Source organism: Hyaena hyaena, unplaced genomic scaffold, assembly GCF_003009895.1.
Source record: "Hyaena hyaena isolate Hyena2069 unplaced genomic scaffold, ASM300989v1 scaffold_142, whole genome shotgun sequence".
NCBI lineage: Eukaryota > Metazoa > Chordata > Mammalia > Carnivora > Hyaenidae > Hyaena > Hyaena hyaena.
In genome coordinates this window covers 1,406,444-1,429,588 of record NW_024080774.1, presented here as the reverse complement: position 1 = coordinate 1,429,588, position 23,145 = coordinate 1,406,444, and the positions used below count along the sequence as shown (strand labels likewise).

General features: G+C 52.2%; 2 protein-coding genes and 1 pseudogene across 3 annotated transcripts in view; 2 read left to right on the top strand and 1 right to left on the bottom strand.

The window, feature by feature from the left end:
• Nucleotides 1-23,145, bottom strand: part of LOC120235972 (pseudouridine 5'-phosphatase) — a 75,884-nt gene that overhangs the window by 51,362 nt on the left and 1,377 nt on the right. The window contains exon 2 of one of the 2 annotated variants that reach the window (XM_039238556.1): nucleotides 22,155-22,974. The exons of the other annotated variant lie outside the window; for it this stretch is intronic. Within the exon in view, the coding sequence (XP_039094487.1) occupies nucleotides 22,155-22,248 (94 nt within the window). The 5' untranslated portion in view covers nucleotides 22,249-22,974. The remainder of the gene's footprint in view (nucleotides 1-22,154; nucleotides 22,975-23,145) is intronic. 2 annotated transcript variants of the gene reach the window in all.
• On the top strand, nucleotides 7,502-7,601 carry LOC120235982 (annotated as a pseudogene).
• Nucleotides 17,812-23,145, top strand: part of STS (steroid sulfatase) — a 160,760-nt gene continuing 155,426 nt past the window's right edge. Inside the window, exon 1 of the mRNA XM_039238554.1 lies at nucleotides 17,812-18,437. The gene's annotated coding sequence lies outside the window, so the exon portion shown is untranslated. The remainder of the gene's footprint in view (nucleotides 18,438-23,145) is intronic.

The following is a 23,145-nucleotide window of genomic DNA, read 5'->3' as shown; positions in this document are numbered from 1 at the left end:
TACGGGAGAACCCAAAGCAATGTAAAATTGATTTTTCCCCCAAATTAAAATTAAGCCAAAGTTTCAATTGACTGAGCACAGAGGTCCTTCTGGACCAAATATTTATAAATTGGAAACATCCTATATTATAAAAGTAAATACGACATGCAACATTGAACAGAATCATACGCGAACAATCTTAAGAACCAGACATCGATCTCGGTACTACAGAAAGGACATAATGCTTAAAATGCGATCGATTTGATTAAGCAAATATTTACTGGGGACCTACTATGTGATAAGCCTTCAGAAAACACCAAAACAGTCCCTGTTGTAAGTGAAATAAACCTGTGATCAGAACCAAACAGCTCATCGATGCTTGTTCAAAAACCAAAGGAGCAGTCAAACACCTGCAAAGGTAAATTGTGCAAAAAGGAGGAGAAGATACCTGTGTACAAATCCGAGTACTTTTCGAGACCTACTGAAACGTCGCCCTCTGCTAATGCCAACGACCGGGGTGGCCAACAAAGGTGGTCTGAGAGCAGCGAGCGGAGGCTGGGCAGACGGGGAGGGAGCGTCAGGGCTGGGACTCCCAGCAGTGTGGGCAGAAGGGAACCAGAGCCCAGGAGGAAGGGAGACAGGAATGCAGCAGGAAGGAAGGCCGGAGATGTGCTCCCCAGGCAGGCCCCCGAGCACTGGGACCCCCTCGCCTGCGTCCAGCAAGGCCCGGCGTGCTCTCCACACACGGGAGGGGCTTGCGCCCTGTCTGCAGCAGCTAGTTAAGCTTTACAAATGAGCCTGCGTGTAAAAGGGAGTGTTTCCTTGTGTTTCGGGATGTAAAAGACGGAAATGAATAATTAACAAGCATGAAATTATGAGTCGCGGTAATATTTGCTTCAAATCGGAGGCTTCTTGCTCTGGCGGGCTTAGAGAAAAGTACTTAAAAGTATTTGATGTATTGCTTCCCATGGCTGTAAGCGATCAGTTTTGAACTGTAAAGGAGTAATGCTGAATGTGATTGCTTAAAATAAAGGCCAGTTATGATCATTTGTGTGATCCGCTGTAAAGTACAAACCTTTGATTAGCATTTGGCATGAATCACCGGCATTATTGATTCTTCTACTTGGCGAGTATGCGGATTGCGCAAAGGATTCTTTTCCACCCCTGGTAATTTATACTCCATTTCTAAAAGCCATGGAAAACACGAACTTGTTCAGAAAATGTTGCTGGATCATCCATCTACGTATGGAGTACAGGTGTATAATGGGGGGGGTGGACGAACATGGGTACACGGGATCATAGATCTAAATGTAAAACCGAAACTACAGAACTTGTAGAGGAAAACACACAAGGCCATGTTTGGAATCTCAGGTTACATGAGGTTTTCCTACAGAGAACACAAAATTCAAGATGCATGAGGGATACTCAGGTAAAGGGGTTTTCATGAAAATGCAGAGACACTGGTAAGAAAACAAAAGGCAACGATCTTTACAACATACGCACATATACACACAGGACCTGCAGCTAGGAACCGAACTTGACGACTTTTCTTGCCCAAGGAACCGAACTTTGCAACTCAATGATGAGACTAAAAACCTGCAGTAGATGGAGCAGCAGTCCCCAGATGTCTACAACCTGGTCCCCAGAACCTCAGAGGCAGAAGCTGGGAGTGAGGAAGGGCCAGGAGGCCAGGAGGAAAGACAAGAAGACGGATTCTGCTCTGGAGCCCAGAAGGAGCAGAGCCTGTGAACGCCTCCGCTTTACCCGTCGTCTGGCCTCCAAAACGGTGGCCCAAGCACGGCAGTGGAAAGGAAAACACGACCCGCGGGCACCCACAATAACACGAATGAGTTTCAGGTCAATTACACTCGATGAAAGAAGTCAGACAGGTCATCACACGCTGAAACTGATCCAACCGGGGCGCCTGGGTGGCTCGGTCGGTTCAGTGTCAACCCTTAATCTAGGCTCAGGTCATGATCTCAGGGTTCGAGGCATTCAGCCCTGCATCAGGCTCCGCTCTGGCCATGGACCCTGCTTGGAGCTCTCTGTCTCTCTCTCTCAGCCCCTCTACTGCTCATGCTGTTTCTATCTCTCAAAATAAATTAATAAACTTAAAAAAAAACAACAACCATGATCTAAGTGGACACTGTAAACTACCCCTGAAGGCCAATGTGACGGAACTTTCTCGGGACCTGACTTTCCTTCCTCAACTGTCATTTCTGTGCCGTTGCAGAGGAATTTGCGCGTGGATGCAGACTGTACGGTTAAGTCCTGCAAGCACAGGCAGGCTCACACAAAAGGGACAGAGCTCTTCCGGTCTGGAGGGTCTGCAAGGATGAAAGACTTGGCAGCGGTGCCTCGTACCTTGGACTAGGTAGAAACACACTTTCTCAGGATTCCAGGCCTAAAATACGCTTTCCCTACAGAAATCCCCGGTGCCCTAGGCACCTGCCAGGTCAAGTACAGGGGTCCCCAGGTAGCCAGGGAGTGCAGCCAAGCAGCCTTCCACCTGTGTGATGATCACACCGTGCTTTTCAGGGAAACCACAGGAGACAGTACCCCCCCCACCCCCCCGCTTTGTGAAGAAGGGTAAAACACAGAGCAACAGGGTAATTTATTCCCCGCATCCAGACCTCCTCTTGGTCATTGTCTTGTGGTTCCTGAGCATCTTGCAGCTGGCCCTGCTCTGTTTCTTGCCCTCGGTCATGGGGAAGGCTGGGTGCTGGTAAGGGCTGGCTCTGGTACCAGACGCAGCAGACAGACATACACACTGGGTCCCGAGAAACAGAACAACGTGGTGAAGGTCGGAGACAGAGAGGCAAAAGGCAGAGAGGATGGTATGTACTGAGCCCTGAGAAAGTGCAGGATTAGAAACAAGTATTTCCTAAAAGGGGGGAAAATGGAAACAACTGCGGACCGGGGTAGTTGTGATGAAGTGCTTTTCACGTTACCAATCTCCCAATCACAGCCTTGGACTCACTCTGCAAGGTGTGGATTTGCCTGTGAGGCCTGACGGAACCGTACTGATCCATCAACACCACGAGGCCCGTGGACTATCAAGACAAGCACATGTGGGGGTGCCTCTGTGGCTCAGTCGGTTAAGCGTCCGACTTCGGCTCAGGTCATCATCTCACAGCTCGTGGGTTCGAGCCCTGCGTCGGGCTCTGTGCTGACAGCTCAGAGCCTGGAGCCTGCTTCTGATTCTGTATCTCCCTCTCTCTCTGACCCTGTCCTGCTTACTCTGTCTCTCTCTCTCTATCTCTCAGAAATAAGTAAAAACATTTAAAAAATTAAAAAAAAAAAAAGACAAGCACATGTGTAAGGGAATTGGAATCAAGTAAATAAGACAAAGAAACGGAGACTGCGAGTGCCCACGATGTATTCCAGGTAAGCCGACGCAGCACCGACACACAGCCTTCCTGCGTGCAATCCCGTGAGTTCCCGTTCTCGCAGGCGGCCTCCGCACATTCCCCGGTCCCGTGTCAGCTCCAGGACCCGGACGCCGGCACCGGCTTGCCAGGACACCCACCCACACCGCAGCAGCACTGCCCGGACGCTCACAGGAAATGCAAATTCCCAGATCCACCCAGACCTGCTGAGCCCGAGCGCCCAGGCCCAGGCAAATTCGGTTTCCATGAGCCCCATGCACGAGGGTGATGCCTGTACACGGCTTAGAACCTCGGGGCTGAAGTGTCCTCGGCATTCATGGTCATGACACGACACAGAACGTGTGGCTACCACGATAATGAGTAAGACGGGGGCAACAATGGCTGGCATTTCCCATGGGGGGTGTGGCACTGAGAATGGATGAAGAGCATGCCATTCCCAGCTCTCAGGTGTGCAGACTGAGGCCAGGGCACAGTGTCCCGGCCATACAGGATGCAGACAACGGGTCACGGACGGCCTCCCCTCCTCAGGCCTGGGCGCCAGGCACACCTGCGTGTCCTCGAACAGCGGACGCCTGCAGCAGCCGGTACTCATGCGGGCTGCAAAGTCGTGTCCCCTTCCTAACCCCGTACGTCCCCCTTTTGCAAACCCAGGCTCTGGGGTTCGCATCTGCCCTGCTGCGCTCTCTCTTGTTGGAGCAATGCATCGAGAAGCTGGAGCCGACTCCCTGCACCTGGAGTTGTCTAGCTGGGAGAATGAAGTGGAGGTATTTCCAGAGCCCAGAGAGGTCAGCCAAGGGGCCCCCCGGGGTGGGTTCTCCCACAGATTTCTGTTAACGCCTGGAGCGAAGTCAGCACGTTTGGGCGCAGAGGCCCTGGGCGTGTGAGTCCTGTAGGGACGGGAAGCTCTGCCTTTGCTGCGGGAAGTCTGAGGCCCGCGCAGGCTGGGGGCATCCGGAGACGAGGGCCAGCCTGCCCGACTACAGGAGCCCACTCTGCCGTGAGGCGCAGGCAGGGAGGACGGCAAGATGGGCACGGGGACACTGTGTCACCAGCCGCGGCTGGTGCAGTGTGCACAGCGGCGTCTGGGAGCACCGGAGCCTTGGGGTAAGCAGACTGGAAGCTGCCAGCAGCCGTGCCCGCAGAGGAGGGGTGTGTGTGCCGGGATCAGCCACGCCTGGGGGCCCGGAGGGACCTGCGTTTGCACGCTGGGTCTCCCACTCCCTACAGCTGTCGCCTGGTCAAAGGAAACAGCCTGTTGAAGGTTTAGTCCCGTCAACGGTGCAGCTGGGAGAATGTTCCCTGTGGCCTCAGGCTGTTTGAGGACGAAACATTAGACAGAAGCTGGCCAGAAGAGAGGGTGTGCTCAACACACGCTGCCCGTGCAGAGGTGAAGTCGGGAAGTGCAGCCATAAGGCGCTGTTCCCAGCAGGCGCTGCAGACGACGCGTGTGAAAACACAAGTGAGGGAACAGACCGCAGCAGCCCTGAAGGGGCCCTCGCCGGCCCAGGCTTCCCGAGTGCCTGACCTGAGCCAGGCTTGCCCGGGCACTGGAGACCCTGTACCAATGATGGGGTGGCTCCTGCCAACGAGCCTGGGGGTCGACGCGGCATGGCCACATCGTCCTGGACCAGAGCGGCCCCCAGGACGCCTGTAGTGATGCGGAAGGTGGGCTGGGAGATGACTGAAGGGCAGGGCAAGGGCCCGCAGCGTCCAGGGCTGACGGCTCGCGCACCCACTGAATGGACAGGCTCCTCAGACGGAGCGCCCAGAGGCAGGTGGGCCTGTGTGGCTGGGAGTGGAGACGGAGCGCCCAGAGGCAGGTGGGCCTGTGTGGCTGGGAGTGGGGACGGGGCTGGGCCGGGAGCGTCCAGGCTGCCATCACAACTGTGGGAAGTGCCCCACTGCCCACTGGGAAGCCGTGCTCTCTGCTGCGCTGTGTGAGGGTGACCCCATGGCTGTGGGACACAGTGAGGCGGGCAAAGAGCCTGCGTCTGCGTTCGTAAATTCAAGAAAGCTACACCATCATTAGGTGGGGCCGACCAAAGGAGCGCCAGTCGTCAATCCCGCAAATTAAAACATTTTTACATTCATTCGTACAAGAAGCTGATACAGGTAGGGGCGCCTGGGTGGCTCAGTCGGCTAAGCATCCGACTTCCACTCAGGTCATGATCTCACGGTTTGTGAGTTTGAGCCCTGCACTGGGCTCTGCTCTGACAGCTCAGAGCCTGGAGCCTGCTTCGATTCTGTGTCTCCCTCTGTCTCTGTCCCTCCCCAGATCATGCTCTGTCTCTCTCTGTCTCAAAAATAAATGAAATTACTAAAAAAATTTAAAAAAAAAAGAAGCTGATACATATAACGGAGAGGAAAGGGTCCAGAAGGATGCTGAGTAACATCGACAAGCTTTATACGCATATATTGTTCTCTCTCTTTTTTCCTTTTTTTCTTCAATGTTTATTTATTTATTTTGAGACAGAGGGAGCTCAGCCGCATAGGAGAGGGCAGACAGAGAGGGAGACAGCAAGAGAATCCCACGCTGGCTCCATGCTGTGAGCACAGAGCCTAATGAGAGCTCTGACTCACAAACCGTGAGATCGTGACCTAAGCTGAAGTCAAGATTCGGACACTTATTAATCCATTGAACCATTCATGCACCCCTGGTGTCTTTATAAAAGCACACTTTTAGCAGATCGCATACAGGAAAAAGTCTTTTCCAATCAGCTTTTCCCCTAGTCCCAGATACTGACGGCCGCTCCCTCTCCTACACCCGATCCTCTCTCGTTCCCCACATGGATTGCTCGGAGGGGAACCCCAGAATGTGCGGATGGAGATGAGCGCCCGCTTTCCCTGTACGGATGCATGTGCTACGGGACGGCACATGGATCTGCCCCGCACCCGGAATGAGGGCTCCCACAGCAAGAGGCACCTGCTCCCTGCTGCAGCTTCTGCCTGCGGCCATCACCATCCCTGCGCACCACGGAGCGCCAGGGTGTACGACTCAGGGACGTGGTCGCACCTCTGCGCTTGGGTGAGTCAGAAACACACGGATGCAGCACGTCTCAGCTCTGATCACCCACTCGCGAATTCAGGATGTCTAGCCTTCACAGTGTGTAATGCCCCCTTACCATGCAGCCCGCGAAAAACAAAACCACACTGTCCAAAAAGACTTCTCCCCAGCTCACACTGATACCAGTGCGAGAGTCAGGTCACAGTAGGGTACGTATGTCCCTTCTCCATCATTATGATCTACCTTGAAGGTGGCATACAACCCAAGAATGAGATCTACCAAGTAAGGCTTGGAAATACTTAAACATGTAATACTTTTTTTTTATACCTGAATCTTTGTTTGTCAGCTCATTATGCAACGACCAACTCAAAACTTTCTCATAGTTTTCAAAGTCAATCTTTCTCAAAGTCAATCTTCATAGACTTTGCTGAAACTATGCTCAGTACGAATGCTAGAACATCTTTTTTTTTTTTTTTTTTTTTTTTTTTAATATATCTTAAACCAATGGTTCACAAATGTGGGGTAGGGGGGTGAGATTTTGCCCACGGGGGTACGTAAAAGATAAGACAAATGTGTTTTTGTTTGTAAATCTTTTTTTTCTTGTCTGATTTAAAAGACAGTTCCACTAAGCAATGATTATAAATCTCTATTTATGTGCACATAATGTTGAATGATGAAATCCTCACGACAATAACATCATGAAGGAGGAGGGTGAGAATGAAGACAAATAGGAACAAAGTTTTTGTATACTTTTTAAATTAAGTTGGCATTAATGCAACACATTAAGTTGTTAACTGTAACTGGGGCACCTGGGTGGCTCAGTTGGTTAAGTGTCTGACTTTGGGTGAGGTCATGATTTTGCAGTTCACGGGTTTGAGCCCCACATCAGGCTCTGTGCTGACAGCTCAGAGCCTGGAGCCTGCTTCCGATTCTGTGTCTCCCCCTCTTTATCTGCCCCTCCCCCACTTGCGCTCGCTTTCTCTCTCTTTTTCTCTCTCTCTGTAAAATAAACACTAAAATAAATTTTAAAAAAACGTTAACTGTAATCTTCAGAGCAATCACTAAGAAAATAACTAAAAACATATATAATATATAATAAAAGAAACGAGAACTGAAATGCTACACTAGAGTGCTTTCTTCAGCAGCACATATATGAAAATTGGAACAATAGATTAGTATGGCCCCTGTGCAAGGACGACACACAAATTCGTGAAGCCTTCTGTATTTTTATCATAAAAGCCATCTATGAAAAGCCCACAGCTAACATCATCCTCAACGGGGAAAACCTGAGAGCTTTCCCCCTGAGATCAGGAACACGACAGGGATGTCCACTCTCACCACTGTTGTTTAACATAGTGCAGGAAGTCCTAGCATCAGCCATCAGACAACAAAAGGAAATCAAAGGCCTCAGGATTGGCAAAGAGGAAGTCAAACTTTCACTCTTCGCAGATGACATGATACCCTACACGGAAAACCCAACAGACTCCACCAGAAGCCTACTAGAACTGATCCATGAATTCAGCAAAGTCGCAGGGTACAAAATCAACGTACAGAAATCGGTTGCATTTTTATACACCAACAATGAAGCAACAGAAAGAGAAATCAAGGGGCGCCTGGGTGGCTCAGTCGGTTAAGCGTCCGACTTCAGCTCAGGTCATGATCTCACAGTGTGTGAGTTCGAGCCCCACGTCGGGCTCTGCAGTGACAGGCTGGTTCTGATTCTATGTCTTCCTCCCTATCTCTCTCTCTAACTCTCTCTCTCTGCCCCTCCCCCACTTACACTCGTTCTCAAATGATCTAGATTATTTTCTTCTTTTTCTGAAGCTACTTTTCTTAAAAAAATAAATGAAATCTTTATAGCAAAAAAAAAAAAAAAAGAAAGAAAGAAAGAGATCCCATTTACAATTGCACTGAAAATCATAAAATACCTAGGAATAAACCTAACCAAAAATGTAAAAGATCTGTCTGGTAAAAACTAGAGAAAACTTATGAAGAAAATTGAGGAAGACACAAAGATATGGAAAAACATTCCATGCTCATGGACTGGAAGAATAAATACTGTTAAAATATCAATACCACCCAAAGCAATCTACATATTCAATGCAATCCCAATCAAAACTGCACCAGCATTCTTCTCAAAGCTAGAACAAACAATCCTAAAATTTGTGTGGAACCAAAAAGACCTCGAATAGCCAAAGTAATACTGAAGAAGAAAACCAAGGCGGGAGGCATCACAATCCCAGACTTCAGCCTCTACTACAAAGCTGTCATCATCAAGACAGTATGGTATTGGCACAAAAACAGCCACATAGACCAATGGAATAGAGAACTCAGAATTGGACCCACAAATGTATGGCCAACTAATCCTGGACAAACCAGGAAACAGCATCCAATGGAAAAGACAGTCTCTTTAACAAATGGTGCTGGGGGAGCTGGACAGCAACATGCAAAAGAATGAAAGTAGATCATTTCTTACACCATACACAAAAGTAAACTCAAAATGGATGAAAGACCTAAATGTGAGACAGGAAACCATCAAAATCCTAGAGGAGAAAGCTGAAAACAACCTCTTTGACCTCAGCCACAGCAATTTCTTGCTCAATACATTTCCAAGGCAAGTGATTTAAAAGCAAAAATGAACTACTGGGACCTCATCAAAATAAAAGGCTTCTGCAGTGCAAAGGAAACAATCAGCAAAACTAAAAAGCAACCTATGGAATGCGAAAAGATATTTGCAAATGACATTATCGGAAAAAAGGGTTACTATCCAAAATCTACAAAGAACTTATCAAACTCAACACCTGAAAAACAAATAATCCAGTGAAGAAATGGGCAGAAAACATGAATAGACACTTTCCCAAAGAAGACATCCAGATGGCCAACAGACATATGAAAAGATGGTCAACACTGCTCATCATCAGGGAAATACAAATCAAACCCACACTGAGATACCACCTCACACCAGTCAGAGTGGCTAAAATAAACAAGTCAGGAAATAACAAATGTTGAAGACGCTGAGAAAGAGGAATCCTCTTGCACTGTTGGGGATGTAAACTGGTGCAGCCCCTCTGGAAAACAGTGTGGAGGTTCCTCAAAAAATTAAAAACAGAACTACCCTACGACCCAGCAATTGCACTACTAGGAATTTACCCAAGGGACACAAGACTGCTGATGCATAGTGGCACATGTACCCCATGTTCATAGCAGTGCTTTCAACAATAGCCAACTTATGGAAAGAGTCTAAGTGTCCATCAACTGATGAATGGATAAAGAAGATGTGGTTTATCTATTCAATGGAATACTACGTGGTAATGAGAAAGAATGAAATCATGCCATTTGCGGCAGCGTGCATGGAACTGGAGCGTATTACGCTGAGTGAAATAAGTCAGACAGACAAAGACAGATATCATGTGTTCACTCATATGTGGAACCTGAGAAACTTAACAGAACACCATGGGGGAAATGAAGGGAAAAAATAGTTACAGTTACAGAGAGGGAGGGAGGCAAACCATAAGAGACTCTTAAACACACAGAACAAGCTGAGGGTTGATGGGGCGGGAGGGGAAAAGTGGGTGATGGGCACTGAGGAGGGCACTTGTTGGGATGAGCACTGGGTGTTGTATGGAAGTGATGAACCACGGGAATCTACCCTCAAAACCAAAAGCACACTGTACAGTGTAAGTTAGCCAATTTGACAATCAATTATATATTTTATAAAAAAGATACACTAGAAAGTATGTAGTTAACATGAGAGACGGCAGTGTGACTTCTCCATGGAAAAATAACGGAATAAAATATGACATAGAGAAAACAACATGACTTACAAAAATCGTATTTTATTAAGAGTGGCATTTTATGTAAATGGTTAAAACCCCCAACTAAAAGCTAAACCCGGCCAGAATGGATTTAAAAAAAAAAAAGAGGACCATGATCCAACTAGAACGTGTCTACAAGATAGTGTTTAGATGGAGAGAAGAACAAGATGTCAAGGATGGAAAAGATATCCAACGTACACAGCAACCAAAAGAGAGGCAGACTGGCTACGTCACACAAGAGAGATTCAAGACAAATACTTGTAGTAGTTACACAACAAAGGAATCTAAAAGAAAGATTTCATAGGGGCGCCTGGGTGGCTCAGTCGGTTGGGCATCCGACTTTGGCTCAGGTCATGATCTCACGGTTCGTGGGTTCGAGCCCTGCATCGGGCTCTGTGCTGACAGCTGGCTTAGAGCCTGGAGCCCGCTTCAGATTCTTTGTCTCCCTCTCTCTCTGACCCTCCCCTGTCACACTGCCTCTCTCTCTCAGAAATAAATAAGACATTAAAAAAAACCATTTCATAAAGATGAAGAGGCCATTCCCCATTCTAAAGACGCAATAATAAACGTATGAACTCAACAATAGAGCCCCAATTACATAAAGCAGAAACTGATGACATCGTTGGGAGAAATAGGTAGTTCAACAATAAGAGCTGGTGACTTGGGTATCCCACTTTTAATAAGGAGTAGAATTAGATTAAAAAGCAGCAACGACACAGGAGACTAGATGTAATACCCTCAGGTATGTAAACACTGCCAACCAGCTAGACTTAGCAGACATCTATGGAGTGTTCCCCCCACCCGAAGAAAACACACCTTTCCAGGGAAGATGGTACACTGGGCATAACTTCGTAAAATGAGGAAGTCTTGAAATCATACAAAATACTTCCCCAATCAACAGTGGAATGAAAATAGAAGATGATTTTAGAAAAACTACTGGGGAAGTTGATAAACATGTGGAATGTAAAAATGTGCCTGTATATTCAAAGGCCAAAGAGGAAATGATAAGGGAAATTTGCAGATACTGTGGGATGAATGAAAATGGAAACACGACACCCCCACATCTGCGAGGTGTGAGGAAAGCAGTGCTGGGAGGGAAGAGGAGGGCTCCAAACGGCCATATTAACAAAGAATGGTCAGAGTCACGAGACTGCTGATGGACTGAAATGAGTGAGGGGCTGCAGGCCAAGGAATGAGGCAGCCTGCATGTGGCTGGGGAAGGCAAGGGAATCCCAGAGCCTCCAGAAAGGAAGGCGTGTCTGCGGACACCGTGACTGGGGAGTCTGGCAACAGAGAAGTGACACAGTAAGAAACGTTCGCAGCCCTCTGTTCTTCCTTTTTTTCTAAGTGGACTTCTATACAATGACTCTCAAGCAGATCCATCACCCCTTATGAGAATAAACCTTTCTGAACATTCCACTCACGAGAGCCTTAACAACCCAAGGTCAAAGGCAGCTACAGACGGTTCACTGCACAACGTGCGACGCTTCCCCGAGGCTGGCCACCAGTTGTCAAAGAGCACCGTGGCCTTGGCCTTTCTTACCGCCACATCATAACCACACACGCACAAACTGCATTAATCACTGGGTCTTTCTTTCCCATTTCCCACTGGCACCAGTCAAGAACATCGATAATTTAGGTCCTTCATGAATTTTAGGGGACAAATAGATGGCCACAGTGTTCTAGATGGATGTGTCTTTCTCATATTGCAGAAGGGTGAGCTCTGCTAAGAATCAGCTTCCGGAGACCACAGGCTTTATGGCTCAATGGCGAATCCATATATTTTTATGCCTTCTTAATAAAAGAAAACCCACAGATGTCCTCCACAAAATACAACGCTGAAGGACGTTCTTTCTCCATCCTTTACCAGATCTACCTTTCGGCGGCCTCTCCTGCCCGTGCTGGCTTTCTGTCCTGACCACTGGTATGAAGGGAGGACTCGCGGAGGGCCTGGTGGGACACAACAGCAGAAGGGTAAGCACTAGTATGGAGACGCTGCCAGAAACATTTGTAACGTAGGGCGCGGCAAAGCATCGTGGCATCTAGGAATCGCACTGCGATGAACTCCATCCTGAACAGTACAAAGTGCTCTTCCTGTAAAGGCACCAAGGGTGTCACGGCCCAGGCTTATTCCTTTGGCTGTCAGGGCGCCGTGCTTTTTGTTCATTTACTTCTGTGGGGGGGGGGGGGGGGGGGGGGGGGCGGAGGAGGGTCACAAAACTCAACTGTGGAAAGATGACAGAAGGAAGACTGGAGAACCTTCCGCAGTGCCCCTCCTGGCACGGCGCTCACCGTTCAGCCCTGAGCATTCCCTCCCCGCCGCGAATCTGTCGAACCTTGGTCCAGACTGCTGGATCCCTTCACGGCATCAAAAATTCTAAACTCCTGGGGGGACTGGCCTGCGATACCAAAGGAACACAGACCGGGAGGCTTAACAGACATCGCCTACTCCCAAGACTGGAGGCTGGGAGTCTGAGATCCAGGCGGGGCCGAGGCTGGTTCCTCCTGAGCCTCTTGCCTTGGCATGTGAACCGTCTTCCCCCGTGTCCTAGCGTGGTCATCCCTCTGTGTGTGTGCCTGTGTCCTAAGCTCCTCAAGGTGTTTTTTTTTTTCATAGTTTATTATTAATTTTTGAGAAAGAGAGATGGCGAGCAGGGGAGGGGCAGAGAGGAGAATCTCAAGCAGAGTCTGTGCTATCAGCACAGAGCCAATGTGGGGCTTGAACTCACAAAACCAGAGATTGGGACCTGAGCCAAATCAAGACTCAGAGGCTTAACTGACCCCCTAATGTGCTCTTCTTGCAAGGACACCAACATTATGGAAGCAGGACCCAACCTACTGACCTCATTTTACCTTAATCACCTCTTTAAAGATCCCACTTCCATTAATCACCTCTTTAAAGATCCCACTTCCAAACAGAGCCCCATTCTGAGGGCCTGGAAATGAAGAGTTGCAACATGTGAATTTTGGGGAGTCACAGTTCAGTCCATGGCGTTCTAACAGATCTCAACCTATTTGGTATTTCTTTCCATCAAGGGCAAAGGCAACCAGTCACTTAAGATTCTCCATGTAGACCTTGATTTTCTAAGAAGGGAAGGGACTAAGAGAGTATTCAAAAAAGACTCAAGATCGTTTTTAAAATAACATGCTCACTTAATATAAATTGGTTTACAAATCTCAGATGTTGCTGAAACATACTCAGGATTTCTGCAAAGAACCAGAGAGCAGTGAGGTGGGGTCCCCCGTTGTGTGCTGAGCGCACGCCGATCCTCAAGAGCAGGGACCTGGGAGCCGTCTGCTTCAAAGTGGACAAGCTCAGTTCCTGACTTCCGGCGGCAAAGTGACAGCTGAGGACACCACCTCTCTGTGAACACGCAGAGGGTCCCTGGACACAGAAGAACGCCAGCTGCATGTTCATCTTCTGACTCATGTCAGTCTGGCCTTATAAGGTGTTACCCTGAGACCCAGTAGGTGAAAGATACCAGCATTCAATCAGATGTCATTTTCATAGCCCTCCCTAGGACTCACTGAAAGCTGGGACGTATAATCAGAATGGAAATTCTTGTCAAGTTCAAAGAGTATTGGATTTAAGGGGAAAGACATTTACAGGTGTTAAAAAACAACAACAACAAAATTTAATCAGCTGGGTAGGAAAAATATCTGGTAGAGGACAGTTTTTCCCTAAGGGACAGGTAGCTCATTCGATGCCCAAGATGTTCAGTGATGTTTAAGAGAAGGAAGACCACACAATAAATTCTCGTGTGCCACGTAATACTGAATTACTTGTAGTCCTTAACTTAATTTGGCCCACTGGGGCCACAGCGGTGTAAATAAACCTTTACATGCACGTTCAAATTACTAATCTCCACTCACTCACACCTTGAGATGGCATTAACTGACTTCTACTGGAGCACATCAAGCAAACTTTACATTCCTCATTTTTACCAACTTCATTTATTAGGGGAAAGTGATCACTGGCTATTCAGAAAGGCCCGATTTGCTAATTCGGACAAGAGAAGTACTGAACAAGGAAATAAAACTCAGTGGCTTTATAAATGTGGTTTAATGACCATAAAGGTGCTTCAGTTGAGGGAAGAAATTGTAAACAGATTCAGACGTTGTGATGGCCTCTCAGCGGTGATGGGGTATGTTTGCTGCATTTCTACACAGAGCAGGGAGAAATTAAATGCTTAAGGAACAGGTGCGTTTTGAACAGCTAACATTAATGGATACACTTTTAAAACTAAGGGGGGGCAGTACTCAAATCAAAACATATGAAGTTGGCCATACGGCGGGGGGAGGGCAGAGACTGAGAAAGGGTGGGAGTCCAACAGAACCAGAGGCAGAGCCCCGTCCCCCACACAGAAATTAGCTCCTGGCAGTGAAAGAATGACAGTTGATTCCAGAATGGAGTGTCCCGTACCCAGTACAAGGTGAGCAGGGGCATTTGGAAATGAGACAGCTCCGTGTGTTGGAGAAGGGTTTTCTCAATGTGAACGTAGGGACCCAGTTCCCACCGATAAGCCTCCCACCCGGGGAAACAGGTTCCCGTGACCCAAGTACCACACACCCAAGCTCTCTCAGAACCTGCATTTACAGGCAGGCGTCGATGCCAACGAGCGACGCCATGGACAGACTCCAGACAGCCATCCGATGAAAGAGTGAGGCCCAAGGTGGTTATTCCGTGAATAATCAAGAATTAGTATGTTGGATTATGCGTTCCCAGCTCGAGCTGCAAAGGTCTGTTTTCTGTAACTGGTAAGTGTCTATTACACATAATTGCGTTTAAATGCAGCCGGACTCTATTCCCTGCAGGTGAAGTGACAAGGTGAGCCTGGTTCTTATTTGGGGAGATAGGACAGAGTCCTTGGCCTTTGGCAGTTGTGGTAACCACTACTTTGGACATAATTAGAGAAGGTGAGTATACGGCAGAGAGGTGCCAGGAGGTAATTGTTACAGCCCAGAGTTTCATTAGCCACACTTAACAAACTCGACCGTCTCAGAGCAGCCGCCCCCTGGCATCCCAGTTTCTGCTCTCGTGTTGGCGGTGCTGTGCTGAAAACGCAGGCTGGAGAGAAGGGGGGGGGGGTCTCCTGCCTCGATCCAGCCCGCCCATGCCACGTAGGTGCACAGAGCAGCTATCCCCACCATTCCTCGGCCGACTGACATGCCCCGTCCGGGTGCTCAGGCTGCAACAGTGCACAGAAGGGACCTAGCTGCAAACCGCGGTGCACACCATCGAGGAGCCGGGGTTTCACTCGCGGGTTTGCCCATGGCCTCCACCTCTCTTCTGTGCCTTCAGAGCACTGTCAGCAAGCCGCCTGCCCCAAGTACCCCCAGGAAGATACAGACTGGAAGCAAAAACCGCCCGTCAAGCCTCCTGTCCGCGAAGGGCTACTTCCTTACTTCACCCGGAAGCAGCCTGAAACTCCTTCAGGCTGCGATGCCCTTCCTTGTTCGAGGACTCAGACCCTTTCGAAGGGAATGACGGCACTGTGCGTGCTCACACGTCCACACAGGCTGGACCCAAAATGGCAGGCTTCGGTGCAGGGCTCAGAGAGGATCAGAGGGCCCGAGGGAGGCCCGGAAATGATGAAGGCCGGCACCTCCTCCTCCCCCGTGGCAGGGAGCACGCTGTCATCTTGCTCCCTTATCAGTTTCTTTCTTCTCTATTTCCACGCACATCTGAAGGAAGCAAATCAAGGCACAGCACAAGACGACGGGTGTGAGTCCATCTGGCTTGAGTTTCCAGATCCTTCCTTCCTACACCTACCATCCGGCTCCGTGAGTGTGTGCTGCACACGGGGACAGGCAGACGTCACAATGTAAATGCACAAGGTCTTCCAGGCACCGCCGCCTTCAAAGATGGTCCTAGACGGACGGCCATTTGTGTGGTCTTCTTGGCAGGGTGAGTGTCTGGGGGTAGTCCACACCCCCCCCCCCGGGGGACGACAATCTAACAGTGGCCAGACTTCCGGGCGACTAAATGTCAACGTGTGTCCGTGCCCGGAACAGAACTGCTCACTTTTCTAGCAAGGTTGTGTCCTCTGTGCTTCGGGACAAGTCAGTGCTGTTGAGCCCAGGCAGGGGGGACCCTGGCCACGTCCGCCTCCCTCAGTCCCCACCAACTCTGTCGTGAACTAAACAGCCCCTGCATCGGGCCTCGTCTCTTCCTCCTGCACCAGCCCTTTGTGTCCTTGTAGGGGCTGCATGGAGGCTCTCAGCAAGATGCATCCATGTCCGCCCGCCCGGACCCTGTCAATGGGGCCTTGTTTGCAGAAAGGGTCTCTGCACGTGTGATTAAGTCAAAACTCTCAAGGTGATGTCATCCTGTGCTATGTGGTGGGTCCTAAACCCAAGGACAGGTGTCCTTTCAGGAAGGAAATGAGAGGCCACATAGACCGAAGCCGAGATGGGAGGGGTGTGGCCACAAAGCCAGGACAGCCAGGAGCCACCAGAAGCTGGGGTGGGTGGGAGGCAGCCTGCCTACCACCTTGGAGGGGGCACGGCGCCGGCCACAGCTGGGCTTTGGACGCCTGGCCTCCAGAGCTGGGGGACAGACCAAGCCCCGGTCTGTGGTGGCGTGTCCCCGGGGTCTGAGACACACACGCGGTCCCGGCATCATTCTCCGGGACAGCTGAGCAGAGCCCTCGCCCTCATCCTCCGCATCACCAGGGACTCCTTCCCACAGCGCCCTCTGTTCTCGGAGGCTGGGGGACGAGGCCGGGGGAGGGCTGAGCTGAAATCTGAATCCCCGAGTTTGGCTCGGGGCTCAGTGCAGTGCATCCTGGGGGCACCTCCCTACCTCTGTCCCCGTCGCTGGCCCAGGAACCGCTTCTCTGCTCCCACAGAGGCCCTGCTCCCAAACCCCTGCCCTCTGCCATGTGCGTACAGTGTCCTGCTGGCCTGGGACACGCTCAGCCTCCCCCCCCACCTCGCTGCCTCCCCCCACCTCGCTGCCTCCCCCCACCTCACTTCCTCCTGCAGCCAGGCCAGGCCAGGGAGCACAGGACGAATCTTCTGGGCGAGGCGCCGTGCACGGGCGGCCCAGGTCCTGGTGCCGGCTCCCTGGGAAAGTGGGCCAGCTGAGCAGGTAAATGACACGCAGTAGGAGGAGGAAGGCTCCTTCCTGCAGCAGACCCCCCACCGCATCCCAGACCACGTCCCGTAAGCACGGGGCGGTGATGGACAGGTGTGTCCATCGCTGCACCGGCCTCTGCCTGGCATTTGGTGGGCAGCTTAGCAAAGCTCGTGGGGCCCATGAACTGAAGGAGCACCCGGACCATCTCGCTCTCCTCAAGCTCTGTGATTCCACCCGATCATGCTTTTCTGAAATCCCTCTTGAGCTTAAAGGTGGATCCGCAAACAACTCCTCAACGGCGGAAAGCGCCACCCCTCTCCAGGCAGGGGCATGGACCGACCTGCGGGCCGCCAGCGTCCGGCCCCACTCCCTGCCTGCGAGGGCAGGCTCCTGCATTGTCCAAGCCACCCAGTGGGCGACCATAAACACCTTGATCAGGCTGCCGTCGCGGAGGCGAGGTCCGCACAACTGGCTGGGCTGGATGGCACAGAGATGCGGCCGCAGCCTTCAGAAGGGACGTGCTCGCCGGGCTGGGACCGGCAGCCCCCGCGATGAGGCGTGTGTTTGCGTTCCGAGCACGCAGCTGAGCACAGGCCCGCCGCGCACGGCACACTGAACGCAGCGGTGCCAAAGCTGACCGCCATTTTCACCCGCATGAGCGCTCTTTGTCTCTCAAGGGAATGAGGGGCTGGTCTGTGGCAAATTCCTCAAAGACGTGAGCAGACGCCGCAGGGTAAAAGTGCTGGTGAGGTGTGTGCCCCGCCAACGCCTTCTTCACCGCCGCGTCTGCCCCAGGACCCTGCAGTGTCACCCACGGGAGGAGCACTGCTCCGGGAGCATCGCGGGTATTTGTGGGGCTGATGGAGCCGCCCTGGGGAAGGTGACCCGCGTGTGGTGAATCGGTGCCGCGCCCTGCGCTCCGTGCCCTGCAGACGGGGCATGAGAGCGGGAGGTGCGGGTGCCAGCACGCAGGCCTAACGGACGCCCAGCGCCGCGACAGCGCTAAGCACACGGCAGGGGCCCACGACAGCCACCGGCCTGTGCGAGGAAGCACGAGAGCCTGAAGAGAGGCAGCGGCGGTCGGGAGGGTGAAGAAAGGCTCTGAAGCACTTGGGAGAAGTACTTCGTGCTTTGGGGCTGGGGCGCGGTGAGGAAGAGGAGGCTCGCAGGTACGTCTGTGTGCGTGGCATGCGGGGCTCACGGCTGCAACGCCGGAGAAGGGATGGGTCGCTGGGATTCAGAGCAACACTGTGTGCGTGTGGGGCAGGGCGGATCGAGGGTCGCTGGGATGCTGGGCTCCGAGTAACACTCGTGTGGGGCAGGGCAGACCGAGGGGTTGCCAGGATGAACAGAAGCGAGGGCGGATGGTGGTCCGCAGGGTCGGACAGTCCTCTAAGCGAGAGCACTCGCTGCAGCCTGGAGCTCACAAGGGATCCCCGAGAGAGAGGAAACGGGCTTACAGCTTGTGCCCCGTCGGCCTCGCTAAGCTGGGGACGCCCGCCCCTGCAGCTTCCCCAGGACATTTGACCTGATCTGAGTCTGGCCCGGCCCCCTTGCAGAGTGCCCTTCCTTCTGGACTTGTCCGGTGCACTCACATGGCACCCCTGCACGCTTCTCCAAGCCTCCAGACGAGAGAGTGCTGGCAGATGACCCAGTGTGACTGCCCCACTGGTCGACACTCAGTGGCCTGTTGTGGCCCCACCTCAGAAGGCCCATGACAGCAAGGTGGTCCCCCGCCCCAGGGGCAAAGCTGCGTGCGATCCACCCGCCTGCAGTGGCCCCAGAGCCACCCCGGAGAAGCCAGTTTCCCCCTGCAGTGTGGCACGCGGCTCTGTCCGGGCACCGAGTCCAAGCGTCGTGGCTTCCACTGCTGACCGCTGTCCAAACCTGCCGGGGACCAGGAAACGGGGGCTTCCGCTATGCTTTCTGTATTCCCTGACTGGTGTTCGGCAACATACCTCTCTTCCCCCACCTCCTGCGCCTTCGGAGGGTTAGCACACACATCTCTTTTCTACTTTAGAGTATTACGATCTGTCGTACCGTTACTCTCTTGGTATGATGTCATCCTGCATTAGGCCAGGGGACTGTCCCCATGTCCTTGCCTAGGAGGGGTCCCTGCTTATCTCATGCCCCTGGACCCAGAGGAACCAGCTACGTTTCCTCGGCCCCGGATCCCTCCCTTGGGTATGGTACTCAGGGACAGAGAAGCTACTGAGTGTTAAGCAGCCGGCAAGTGTGCCCTGTGGGCTGGAGAAGGGACGTCAAGTGTGTGCAACGCACGCGCACATTCGCAGACGCGCCTCTAGGAAACGCGGGGTTAGCCTGTGCAAAATGGACCCAGTGCAGCAACCGCACCTGCCTTCCCACCGCTCCTGGGTGTCCACGGGGCCCACTCAGAGATCACGGCAGGTGGCCCAGACGGGGAGGAAATAACGCACCACAGACACCCTCTTTTCCGAGTGTGAACCGGCGGGGCCGCGGTGTCCCCTGCAGCCACCCGCCCACCTTTCTGGCTTCTGGTTCCCACCTTCAAGACACGCAGGGCCTGTGGCCACCACCCACCGCTGGCCTCTCGGGCTCCAGGCTTCCCACCAAGACAGCCCGTGGCACAGCAGACGGCCCGTGGGCTCCACTCGTGTCATGAGGACACGTCCCACGGGCTGGGATGCGGGCGACAGACTGACCGCGCGCAATGGCTCCCCAAGAAGGCGATGGGGAGCTCAGCACGTGCCGGCCAGAAGTGGCTGCGTCCAGTGCCAGGCGTAGTTTCTAGGTCATAGGAAACGGAGGGACAGAGGGACACGCAAGGGGGCACGAGGTGGAGACAACCAGCAAATGCCAAACGCAGAACATTCCAGGACATCACTGGCCTTCCCAGAGTCACTGCCCTAGGGGACACAAAGGTTACGTGGCTGGAGCAGGACGTGAAGTTATCGCATTTAAAGCGGGACAAAGGGACGCAAAACTACCACGAGGAACCCAGCGTGGAAAACACTAGAGCATTTTCAGCTGGACCATCCACCCCTCTGTGTTCTAACACAATCATCGCTGACAAGTCTTTTTCTTTTTCTCTCTAAACACAAACTCTCTGCTGGATAAAAATGCTCTGCCTCTGCTTCAGAAACCACGTTCATAGCTCCTGTATTTCCTCTCCTGGCCCGAAATGTCCGTTGTTTTCTTCTGCTGCTTTCGGGACATGCCACACACCCTCCAGGTGCCTTCAGTTCAAAGTACTTACTGTCTCCCGTGCCCGCGCCATGCTTATCAGCAGGTGACGCACAGAGTTCACTCACACTGTTTTATGTCCCATCTGGACACGGAGACCCAGAGAAGAGACTTGCTTTGAACCCCACACAGCAGCAGACTGTCACCCCGGCACCATGGCGCATCGCTCCTCCACGGAGAGTGCGATCCAGCCCCTTGCTGAGCTAGCTGCGCTTGACACACCTGGAGCCTAGGCGGCTCCCGCCCCCAGCACCTGGGTACCGCACATCTCCCCGTCCACAGGGCAGACACAGAACATTCCCATGTGACAGGCACTGGGGTTGCGCTGGTCCAGGGCACAGAGATGTGCAAAGTTCTCACCAAGGACACCCCACTTCCCTTACACAAAGCAGGGGACAGCGGGGCTGCAGGACATGAGAGGGAGGGAAGCCTGATGCTTACTTTGGCTCTTGCCCTCAAGGTCGCAGGTAGGCTCAGACGTGCAAGCCACGACTCTGCTCGTGTTGTGATTTCCTGCAGACAGGACGGTGAACTGCCGGCTGCACAAAGTTTGGTTTGCTCCCGCACCTCTCCCAGACCAGCCCCGTGACACGTCAGATTTTCAAGTAGACCATCGCTGGTCACAAAGGGGCACGTGCCACAACCTCGCTCCTGGACTTAGAAGAACCCCAGGCCGCCTGCCGCCCAGCGCCACAAGCAATGCCAGTGAAAGCGCCGGGCAGGCAGCGGTCTGAGGACATGCCCTCTCTTCCCAGACAGGGCCCCTCTGCATAGACACTCAGCTATGGTGCATGGAATTTTGGGTGTGAGGGAGCCGGAGCACAAAGCAAGGGGGTGATGTAGCTGCCCGAGGCTCAGGACACGCGCTAAGAGGAGCTAAGAGCCCCGTTTGCAAAGGCGGAAGGAGCCCGTTTCCCCAGCAAGGGGAAACGCTGGCATGAGCGCTGCTCTTAGCCCAGAGAGCAGGGCAGGAAGCATGTGACCGTGCCAGACCTCGGCTGCCCCACAGCCAGCAGGAGACCCCAGGGCACACAGCAAGGTGGGTGGGGCCCAAAATGCAGAGCGCGCATGCGATGACGATCTCACGCCAACGGGGATGTGTGCACTCTCACGGCCCACGGGGAGTGCGTCCGGGGGCACCTCGGCCATCCTTCACTCCGCCGCCCTTCCTGATGGAGCGTCAGGACCCCGGCAGTATGCACGCCGGACACCAGTGAGAAGAGCCCACGGGCAGAACGTCAGCTCCCGTCTGTACTCACAAGAGTCTCCGACGGGCCACACGGGGGTCAGACCGCGTGTGTTTCAGTCATGCCACGGGACCTTTGCCACAGTCCTGTTTCTAGAAGACAGCTCTGCTCCGGACAACACGCTTCCTGTCGTTTAAGGTGGCGAGCCCACCCCTTTGCTCCTAATTTATTTACAAACTCGATAATCTTTCCCATCCAGAAGCCGAGAGACTGCTGAATACCTGTCATCTTCCTTCAAAATCGTGTCCTGCTTGATAAACAATCTCCGTCCCCTCTCCGCTTTCTCTAAATGGCATGTGAGGGCCAAAATTATTACCTAGATCATAGCTGATTGTTACCTGTGTCTACGAAAACACAATCCAAAAGCGCCGTTTCAACGGGAAAGGACAAGAGCGTGATACATTTGCAACATACCGGACGGGACCGTGGCGCGGTCGACCTCTCCAGAAAAACTCCCCTTTGCTTCCTCATTCTCCCGATTAAACAAGCGTCCCGTGGGAGCCGGCATTCTTTCGTGGAGGTGACTGTTTCAACTACACTTCCCTGGGCACACGGGGCAGGGGCTACAGAAGAGCTTCCGGGGAAATGCGCCCACCATGCCGACCAGCAGGACACGTTACACATGGACCGGGCGGCGTGGGGCGAGCGGCAGACAGACTGAACGAGGCAGGCGCTGGAGACCCGCGCCGGTGCAACTGACTAGCCCGCACCAGACAGAAAGCAGTGTTTTCCACGGGACTTTTTGTGAAAGAACGGAAGGAGTGAAGTTCTGACAAACTTCTGCAAAGCCAAGCTACCTCAAACAAACAAGAGGGAAATCAGAGAGGATAAAGGGCAGCCGGGAACGGGGGAAAGGGCAAGGGCTTATCTTCCCAACTGCTTCTTGGACCAGATCAAAGGCTTGGGGGATAGCACCACAGGGTAAACCATTAAGCTGGGCTTAACTAGCAAGTGGAGACCCCCCCCCCCCCCACGCTAATAACTTGCACCTGGGGGTCCTGGGCCAGAAGCCACATTCCTGGCTTCGGGGAACAGCGGATCCTGGAATCGGGTGGGAAGTGAGCCTTGAGCTCATTTAGAAGCTTAATAACTTTAATTTTAAACAGACATCTCCGTTTGTATTAATATTCATGAGGCTCCCAGAACAGGTTCCGCAGGCCTTTCATTAGAAGATGAGGAATTTGTTTAACGATTTACCTTCTTGGCCACGACACTTACGAATCCCTGAAGATGTCTGAAATGGAATCATTTTGGATTTAGTAGCCGCATACACTGTTCTGTGCAATCGGTGACCTCTATGGAGATTTATTTATTTATGTTATATATTTATGGGAATTAATCTGGGTTCAGAGTGACTTTTTGTGTGCCTTTAAAAAATTAGTCTTACTACTACTGAATCACCTAA